Below are 10828 nucleotides of genomic sequence, written 5' to 3'. Positions count from 1 at the left end.
TGGTTTGGGGGCTGTTTTGAATTTTCGCCCCCGAAACGCCCTTTTTCGACAAAGTTTAGGGCGTATTCGGCTCTAACTCCAAACCTATGTGTCCGAATTACGTTCTATCAGTTCTAAGAAGTCCTATTTGTCATGGGGAACTGTCCGTGTGAGCCACACAGTGGTTCGGCGACTGTTTTGATTTTTCTCCCTCGAAACACCCTTTTTCGACTAAAATTAGGGCATTTTCAACTATAACTCCGAACCTACGGGCCCGAATTACGTTCCATTAGTTCTCACAAGTCCTATTTGTCATAGCGAACCTATCCGTGTCAGCCACACGATGGTTCGGGGGCTGTTTCGGATTTTCGCCGCCGAAACGCCCTTTTTCAACTAAGTTTAGGGCGTATTCAGTTCTAACTCCCAACCTACGGGTCCCAATTACGTTCGGTCATATCTCACAAGTCCTAGTTGTCATGGTGAAGCTATCCATGTGAGCCACACAGTAGTTCGGGGGCTGTTTTGAATTTTCGCCCCCAAAACGCCCTTTTTCGACTAAATTTTGGGCGTATTCAGCTCTAACTCCCAATCTACGGGTCTGAATTATGTTCCGTCAATTCTCACAAGTCCTATTTGTCATGGTGGAACTGTCCGTATGTGCCACACAGTGGTTCGGGGGCTGTTTTGAATTTTCGCCCCCGAAACGTCCTTTTTTGACTAAGTTTTGGGCGTATTCGGCTTTAACTCCCAACCTATGGGTCTGAATTACATTTCGTCAGTTTTCACAAGTCCTATTTGTCATGGTGGAACTGTCTGTGTGCACCACATGGTGGTTTGGGGGCTGTTTTGAATTTTCGCCCCCGAAACGCCCTTTTTCAACTAAGTTTAGGCCGTTTTCGGCTCTAACTCCCAACCTACAGGTTCGAATTACGTTCCGTCAGTTCTTACAAGTCCTATTTGTCATGGGGGAACTGTCCGTGTGAGCCACATGGTGGTCCGGGGATTGTTTTGATTTTTCCCCGCCGAAACGCCCTTTTTGACTAAGTTTTGGACATATTCGGCTCTAACTTTCTACCTACGAGTCTGAATTACGTTCCGTCAGTTCTCACAAGTCCTATTTGTCATGGTGGAACTGTCCGTGTGAGCAACATAGTGGTTTGGGGGCTGTTTTGACTTTTCGCCCCCGAAACGCCCTTTTTCGACCAAGTTTAGGGCATATTCGACTCTAACTCCCAATCACAAGTCCTATTTGTCATGGTGGAAATGTTCGTGTGTGCCACATGGTGGTTCGGGAGCTGTTTTGATTTTTCGCCTCCGAAACGCCCTTTTTCGACTAAGTTTAGGGCGTTTTTGGCTCTAACTCCCAACTTACAGGTCCAAATTACATTCTGTCAGTTCTCACAAGTCCTATTTGTCATGGGGGAACTTTCTATGTGAGCCACATGGTGATTCGGGGCTTGTTTTGATTTTTCCCCGCCGAAACGCCCTTTTCGACTAAGTTTTGGACGTATTCGGCTCTAACTTTCTACCTACGAGTCCGAATTACATTCCGTCAGTTCTCACAAGTCCTATTTGTCATAGCGGAACTGTCTGTGTGAGCAACACGGTGGTTCGGGGGCTGTTTTGATTTTTCACTGCAAAAACACCCTTTTTCGACCAAGTTTAGGGCGTATTCGGCTCTAACTCCCAACCTATGGGTCCGAATTACATTCTATCAGTTCTCACAAGTCCTATTTGTCATGGGGGAACTATCCATGTGAGCCACATTGTGGTTCCGGGGCTGTTTTGATTTTTCACCCCCGAAACGCCCTTTTTCGACTAAGTTTATGACGTTTTCAGCTCTAACTGTCAACCTACAGGTCCGAATTACATTTCATCAGTTCTCACACGTCCTATTTTTCATGGTGGAACTGTTCGTGTGTGCCACACAGTGGTTCGGGGGCTGTTTTGATTTTTCACCCTTGAAATGCCCTTTTTTGACTAAGTTTAGGGCGTTTTCGGCTCTAACTCCCAACCTACGGGTCCGAATTACGTTTCATCAGTTCTCACAAGTCCTATTTGTCATAAAGGAACTGTCCATGTGAGCAACAAGGTGGTTCGGCGGCTGTTTTGATTTTTCGCCACCGCCATTTTCGACGAAATTTTGGACGTTTTCGACTCTAACTCTCTACCTACCGGTCCGAATTATGTTCCGTCAGTTCTCATAAGTCCTATTTGTCATGAGGGAACTGTCCGTTTGAGCCACATAGTGGTTCAAGGGCTGTTTTGATTTTTTGCCCCCGAAACGCTCTTTTTCGACTAAGTTTAGGGCATTTTCGGCTCTAACTCCCAACCTACGGGTTCAAATTACGTTTCGTCAGTTCTCACAAGTCCTATTTGTCATGGGGGAACTGTCTGTGTGAGCCACATAGTGGTTCGGGGGCTGTTTTGAATTTTCGCCCCTGAAACGCTTGTTTCGACTAAGTTTTGGACGTTTTCGGCTCTAACTCTCTACCTACGGGTCCAAATTACATTCCGTCAGTTCTCACAAGTCCTATTTATCATGGGGGAACTATTCGTGTGAGCCACATGGTGGTTCAGGGGCTGTTTTGAATTTTCACCCCCGAAACGCCCTTTTCGACTAAGTTTAGGCCATATTCAGTTGTGACGATAGTTAAGCCATAAACATTCCTAGTGGGCTGATTGAGTGCCAAATGAGAAGTTAATGCATGTGAAATCTGATTTAGAAGTTTTGAAAGAAAGTTTTCATTCTCCAAGTTAAGGGAGCTCCTAATTGGTAGTGAAAGCTATAGAGGAGGAGCACCACATAAACAGACAGCTAAATGATTTCGTATCAGAAAGTTGGCTAACATAAAGTTAAAAGTGATTTTACTTCAAATAAGAATCTTAAAGGAATTATAAAAATAACCAAAACTGACCAAAAACGCTAAAGAAAGTTGTCAAAGTAAATAGATAAGTTTGAGTAAAAACAATTGATAAAAAAAAAATTACCAAAAAGATGTGTAATTATCTCCATTATTTTTTATACAATCATAAATTTTTATTCTCCAGGAACATAAAAAGCGCTACCTTGCTATAGGAAAACAACTATAGTGCAGATCATTCATTATTATACCTCGTTCTACAAGAGCTGCTTTACAGCGACTCTTTGCTTCATCCAACAAATCAACTAATCGAACCACTTCAGTACTGCGAGTTCGAAATTGTTTCCCATCTTCTCCAAGAACAAGACCAAAACCCACATGGTTAGTTTTAGGATACATATTCTCACCAGCTGGAAGCCAACCAACACGTTTCGCAGCCTAATAGAAGGAGAGATAGAAAGGAAGGTCGTCAAACTCACAGTGGTATGTTACCCATCTCTCTACAAAGCATGAAAAGTCATGAAGCACAGGACATGACATTTGATACTTATAGTGAAAAACATTTCAAAGTGCTCTCGTTGGCCAACATCAGTTACATAGATTATCCATTCAGCTTTTTCTTCATTAAAACGATACCTAATTATTGAAAGTAGCTGGTTTAATTGAAATGCACTCATTTCGCTACAACTCCAACAAAAGGTGGACATGTAATGCATGTCCAACCACGACATTTAAGTTCAAATAGCAGTCATATATTACCTAGGTAAACTTTTAAAATGGGTCATAAAATTCCATCTAGCAGATCTCTTTTCAATCACATGAACCAGATGATGATTCTATCATATAATTTATATCTTTAAAGGAAGAAACATGGAGAGATGCATTATATAAATCATGCAGATCAAATGCTAGATTAAACATGGATAAGGATAGATGCAAGAATGAATGACATATAGAAGGGTCATATAATTTACACTTTAATCAACTCCAAATTTTAAAACACTAACCAAAGAGCTGCAAGATCAGTGGAAGCATAGTTGAAATCACCATCCTTGTTGACAACAATTAAAGGTATATTTTTCCCCTCAATAAAGATCACACGAGCACCTTCACTTTCTTCAATTAATCCTTTCTTATCCAATTCCTCTAAAACTCCAGGTATATATGGATTATAAAAGCTTTCTCCCTGACGGGAAGGCAAAAAACAAAATAATTTCAAGTGATTTTGCCACTCAATCATAGGAACAGTTGATTTCATGAGTACGATATGTTCATTACTCACATGAAATTCAAATAAGGGCAAACACCATCTAACACTCCCTGCAACTTCACTTCCAAATAGGGTTTTAAATAGCATGTGTAACAATAATCAAATTCAGGAATAAGCATAATGTAAGGCTTATAAGAGAGAGAGAGAGAGAGAGAGAGAGAGAGAGAGAGAGAGAGAGAGAGTTGCTATATATCACAAAAAGTCTTCACCCCCTATGTATTTCCCATGTGCCATGGTAAGTCCTACTATTTTTTAATATGGTGGATCCTACACATACACTATACATACACATTGCTTTTATTGCATGAAAAACATGGGAAGTGAAATAAAATGGTGAAAAAAGAATCTGGTGATAAATAGCATTTCTCTATCAGAAAACATTAAATATATAGATATATGCCATTATAGTGCACTGTTCTACTGAACACTTGACCTGTATCAGATGTGAAGCAGAAGAATTTCTTAATGTCAAAGACAATATCACTAAGCAAACACACAACTTTGACTTCATACTGATGAGACATTTTATGGTTAACATAACCACAAATCAGTATTAACCAACTTAGTCACTCTAGCCTGAACATGTTCTGATGCATTCCTCACTCCTTACCACTACAAGAAAAAGCAGATTTCGCGACTAAAAATGGATTTTTCGTCGTTGAAAGTAGCAGAATTGGCGACTAAAATGGAATTAGTCGCCTTAAAACAGTTTGTAGCCAAATGTAGGGGTTTTAGCGACTAAAACTCAGTTTAGTCGCCGAATATAGGGGTTTTAGCGACTAAAAAAAATTTAGTAGCCAAAAGAGAAGGTTTTTGGCGACTAAAAACATTTAGTAGCCAAAAGTATAGGTTTTGGTGACTAAAAAATAGTTTGGTCGCCGATTATACATGTTTTACCGACAAAAATCAATTTCGTAGCCAAAAGTGAAGCTTTTTGGCTACAAAAAAAAAAATTAGTAGCTAAAAGTCAAGAATTGCTGACTAAACTGCAGTTTAGTCACCCAAAGTAGAGGTTTTGGCGACTAAATTTCAGTTTAGTCGCCAAAAGTGGAGGTTTTTCGGCGGGAATGAATTTTTTTAGCAACTAAAATATAATTAGTAGCCAAAAACTATACAATTGGCGACTAAAAAATAGATTTAGTCGCCAAAAGTGATCTAATTTTTTTTTTAGTAAATAATTAATTTTTTACATAAATTATATTGAATAAAAATAATTATTTTTATATATATAGCTAGATATTAATACGGGTCAATATAATATATAAATAATATATGTTGCATATATATTCATGTGGTGTTGTAGTGGCATAGTGGAGAGAGTGTGTTGCTAAAGGTTTAGAATGTGGGAGAGGTTGGCGGTTCGAATTTCAGAAAAAGCAAAAAAGTTGGTTTTTTTTTTTTCACGGAAGCACCTTTGGCGACTAAAATTTTAGTCGCCAAAAGTGTTTATTTTGGGCGACTAAACGGTTTAGTCGGCGATTCATGGACTATTGGCGACTAAAAGATTAGTCGCTAAATGTGTGACTTTAAAAAGTGTAAATCACTATTGGCGACTAAATCGTTGGTCGCTAAAGAGCTATTTTTTGCCGACTAAAAAAATTTTAGTCGCCAATACCTCCAGCGACCATATATACACGACAAAACGGGTGACTAAAAAAATTAGTCGCTGAAAGTAAAAACTCGACTTTCGGCGACTAAAAATTTAGTCGCCAAAGATGCTTTTTCTTGTAGTGTACACATCTACCATTCAAGAATGAGAATCCATTAATTATAAATATATATATATATATATATGTATAACATTTTTCATAAAGTTTCAATTTTACAATTGTTCATAATCCTAAAGAATTCAAACCCAAATATGTAACAGGTTTTATTGCTCAGTGTAAATCCTTTAAATGCCATATAATATCTTTTTTTGTGAGGTCATGTCTATGACAATTCTTTAAAGTGCCATACCCGATCGGTAGTTCCATTGTAATGATTTCTGCTGTTTTGAATTATCAAGTCACCCAATTGTCCAAAAGCTTAAATGAGCCCAACAATGCGTATCGTGCTACAAAGATCAAATTAAAGAATATTACGTAAATTAAAGAATAGACCTATATAACGGATTATGAGAAAATACATATACTTCAATCAAACTCAAGTCCAAGAGGCTTAGGCCCAATAAGATGCTTGCCTCCTAACTGAAGTATATGATGCCACAAATAAGTAAGTACACTAAAGATATTATATGGAAGCAAAATAATGACTCACCAATATCAGGCTCCAGCTTTGCTCCATTCAAGTCAAAGACAACCTTACTAATAAACTCTTTTGTCCCATTCTAAATAAAAAAAATAAAAGAATAGTCAATAAAATTAAAAAGAATAAAATACATGTACTGTTTACAATTTCCAACAGCACAGTAAGTAAAACAGTGTAAAAACAAAGTTCGTAAAGTGTATGGCACAAAAACATTGAAATATATGCACGAGTAATAGTACAATACTCAAAAGTTGCAGAGCGAAGTGAATACAATATAATTTGTGGATTAACACTTTCAAAATCTTGGAATGAAGTTGAAACCAGATCAAATGGATGGGAAGTTCCAAATGAAAACAACAACATACATCACTATTATTGCATTATTTCAATTTGAGGGACCAAGGAAAAGTATACTGACGTAGTTATTACATAAGAGTCATACTAATAAAGAAATAATCAGCTTATTTTCTTGTTCTTTTTTAGTCCTTAGTTCTACCTATTTTTCCTATACTATATTCTCCAAACCTTATCTTCCAATAAATACTCCAAGATACTTAAACCACATTTTTTTTTTTTTTTTTGTGATAGCTCATGATTAGGAACCTTCAAACCTATTAAAAATAGACTGAAGAAAGAAAATCATTGTGGTTATTGTTTTTACAAATTCTTTTGAAACTCCTCAATTTCATCATCCCAAATGAAGTGCAACAGAGAAACTGAAAAAAAAAAAAAAACCAACTGCCCCAGACATAATGTTGAGTAAATCTACCTTCTCAACATTAAAACAAGCCCCCCAAGTTTCTAAAAGAAATTTAAGAACGGGAAGAAGAAATTCTCCCTGGTGAAGTCTCCTTCTGAGTTGAAAGAAATGGACACCCATCATCGAGTAAAAAGGGTAGACGGCCAAATGCAAACTCTAAACATTCCCCATAAGTTCAATACATAAGCAAGTAAGCAGGAGTTCTTAAATTAAGGAGATATTATGGTGCCTACACATTTCACTCGCCAAAAAAGAAAAGAAAGGAAATGAAACAAAATTACTTAATTGGCAAACCCATTGACCACATTTATTATTTCTTGGTGAAATAGCAGATGTTTGGGCCGTTACACCAGAAGGTCCACATTATCCTATTGGGACCATTCAAGTTAAGTTTCTCAAATGAATCCTTTTATAAGCTTTCTTTGGCGTGTAAAAATGACAGGGCTCCCAATTTTTGGAAGAGTACAATGTCATTCTTTGAGTTGCAAAATTCCCTTGCTTATATCCAATAATATCTTAAATAAACTTATATAATGGGTAAGGTGACAATTTCAAAATTGTTTCTATGGAAGTATCATGGCTTGCAAATCTCAATATGCCCAAGCTAATTTCTTTCTAAATATATAGATTGCCATCTAAGTGGCTGTCTGAAATCAAGCTCATCAGCTGGAATTTGGGATTTATGTCTAGAAATCAAACCCTATAACAAGTGTGAGAAATCAACACAAAACCGTAGACCAAGTGTGAGAAATCAACACATAATGAACACAAAATTTGGAATTTTGAGTTAACAAATCAACACACAACAAAACAAAAAAAATAAATCAAATAAAACCCTAGAGCAAGTGTGAGAAATGGGGAAATAAAGGAAGGAAGAGAGATAGAGAGAGGCCGAGATGGACAGAGAGGGAGATAAACTGAGAGCGACAGAGAGGAAGAGAGCTCGAGAGCGACAGAGAGAGAAAAATACCTGTGATTATGTGGCGGTGGTGATTTGCAGGTGGCGGTGGCGAAGTGCGACGGTGGCAAGCGCTGGTGGTGAGTGGGGGTGAGGTTTGGTAGTGTTTGAGACAAAAGTGTGTGTGAGAGAGAGGAACAGAGCGTAAATATATTGAGCGCCGAAAATAATGTCTCCCTCTAAAACAAATGGTACAACCTTTAGTGACTAAATAAATTTTTGGTCGCCAAATAAAAATAAATAACGACTAAGTATTTTGCAGCCAGAGATTGAGTAAGTTTTTGGCAACTAAAACTTTAGTCACCAAAGAGAAAAAAATAATTTTTTTATTTTTCATTCGGCGACTAAATATTTTAGTAGCCAAAAGTCAATATACGGCGGATAATTTTTTTTTGTCGTTGAAAGTAAGTTTTTGGTGACTAAAACTTTAGTCGCCAAAGAGAAAAAATAATTTTTTTTATTTTCCATTCGACGACTAAATATTTTAGTAGCCAAAAGTCAATATACGGCGACTAAATTTTTTTTTTTGTCGCTGAAAGTAAGCTTTCGGCAACTAAAACTTTAGTTGCCAAAGAGAAAAAATAATTTTTTTATTTCCCATTCAGCGACTAAATATTTTAGTAGCCAAAAATCAATATATTGCGACTAAGTTTTTTTTTTGTCGCCAATTCTAACATTTTTAGCGACTAAATTTTTTTTTAGTCACCAATAATGAATATACCCTGACTAAAAAAAATTAATAGCTAAATATTTTACTTTTGGCGACTAAAAAAAATGTTAGTCGCCAATTCCATAACTTTTGGCGACTAAATTTTTTTTGGTCGCCAATTTTGGTCGCCGAAGGTGCATTTTTTTGTAGTGAAAGAAACGTATCGTCAACCTTCTCAAAAAATTCTCTACTAAACAAGAAGGAAACAATTGGTACTAGTATCGTTTAGTGCAGGAGCTCAAGACCGCGGGGATCAACTTCGGGCCTAACAAAAAAGGCAGATTTGTTACTGGTGTAAGGTATGAACCTCTCTTCATTAGAGTAATCTTAAGGCTTCCTCCAATGACAATTGATGATTCAACCCAGTCTTTACTACTAAACTTGGTAGCCTATGAGATGTGTCCTGATAGTCCCAATGACTTTGAAGTCACCTCATTTATATGGTTTATGGATACACTAATTGATCATGCTGATGATGTGAAGGAGCTAAGAAAGAATGGAATACTTCTAAACTACCTCGGTAGCGACGAAGAGGTGGCTGGTCTTTTCAATGAGATAGCCAAGAACTTAGTGCCTAACCCTGATGGCTATAAAGGTGTTAGAGACCAAATTAAAAACCACTATAAGATCAAGCTGAGCCTGTGGATGAGTGAATGGTTACATACCCATTTTGATACCCCTTGGACTATTCTTGCTTTCCTTGGTGCTATTTTAGCCATTGTCTTGAGCTTCATTCAGACTTATATTGCTATCAATCCTATCATAAATAGCACAAATTCGGGAAAATGAGTGACTATTCCAACCTCACTAGATCATTTTCGTCAAGGATTTTTGAATAATTAAGATGCTGCAGGTCTGTTAGGTAGCATCTGTGATGTTAAATTTCACAATTTTAGACCCGGAATGTGTCCCCCTGGACTACTTGATACTTGTTTCTTGGTGATGTTTTGTGAATGTTTTGGTTTGCTTCTGTTGGTTGTGTTGTTGTGACAACCCTCACCTTGCTCTTGCCATATTTGCGTACATTCTTGCATGGTCTTGCCGCTTATGTTAATTTAAAGGTTTTATCTTGGCTTGATTTGCTTAAGTTGCTTGCATGATTTTGTTCCTTGCTTAGTATGTGTGTGTAGCCGAGATCATCTTGAGCTTAGTCCGCCTTTGACCCTTTGTACTTAGAACTATCTTGAGGTCTTGTTTAACCCCATCTTCACCTCGGGCATTCTTTGCCGAGATGTTTCGTACTTGAACCTTGTCCGCAGGCAGGTATGGCCTAGGCCGAGATGTGGCGCACCCCGGCCAAGGTGTGGCACAGCTTAGTCAAGCGTCGTCCTCCCTAGCCGTTGTTTTTCCATCCCGTTGTTGGATCCTTGTTTTGAGCCGATGTCATCTTGTTGCCGATGTGTCTTACCCGAGCTTGCTGCATAAGCTTTGTCAGAGACTTGTCTTGTCCATCAATCACCTTTTTGGAGCTGAACCAACCCGGTAATGCCACGTGTCCGAGCTGTTTGTTAAGGCAGCCGACAGACCTTGAAACAAATCATTTCTTGTCTCAAATCTTTGTTTTAGAGAGAGAAGCTCTAGAAAGGAGGAAGAAGAGTTCTTGAGTGAGAGTTGTCTTCCAAGCTTGATCTTTGTGGCTTGAACCGTTAGATCCGAGTTTTGAGGTTAGAATCTTGATCTCCTTTGGTTGTTCTTGCTGAATATCTAGCTGCATTGCATGATCGGTCTTGTTTTGCATGTCATGCATCGTTTTGAAGTTGGTTTTAGAAAGAGGAAATGGTTTTTCATGTGTTCTTGAACAAAGTCCCATTTTGATCGAAGAGTTTGGAACGAAAATCATGTTTTGTGTTTGTTCTTGCATGACCTCCTGGAATGGGTACTTAGGTCCATATATTTTGAACTCTTGGCACGAAACCCAGATTTTTCCTGGCTTTGTTTAACGGGACCTCGGCTTAGTCCTGGTCAGTACCCGGTGTGTTTTATGAGCGGGAGCAGTGATTTAACTCCCATCTTGTTTCGCTTTGTCTTTGACTTGGAT

The 10828-nt window shown here is 38.0% G+C and overlaps 1 protein-coding gene across 1 annotated transcript; it reads left to right on the top strand.

The window, feature by feature from the left end:
• The first annotated feature begins 9132 nt into the window (after positions 1-9132).
• On the top strand, positions 9133-9579 carry LOC145800166 (UPF0481 protein At3g47200-like). Its single transcript, XM_082889808.1, has one exon. The coding sequence runs from the start codon at positions 9133-9135 to the stop codon at positions 9577-9579; it is 447 nt and encodes a 148-aa protein (XP_082745934.1).
• Positions 9580-10828: the final 1249 nt, after the last annotated feature.

This window comes from Camellia sinensis, chromosome 10 (assembly GCF_055761805.1).
Source record: "Camellia sinensis isolate YWXY chromosome 10, ASM5576180v1, whole genome shotgun sequence".
In the NCBI taxonomy this organism is placed as follows: Eukaryota; Viridiplantae; Streptophyta; class Magnoliopsida; order Ericales; family Theaceae; genus Camellia; species Camellia sinensis.
This window is presented reverse-complemented; position numbering and strand designations above follow the sequence as displayed.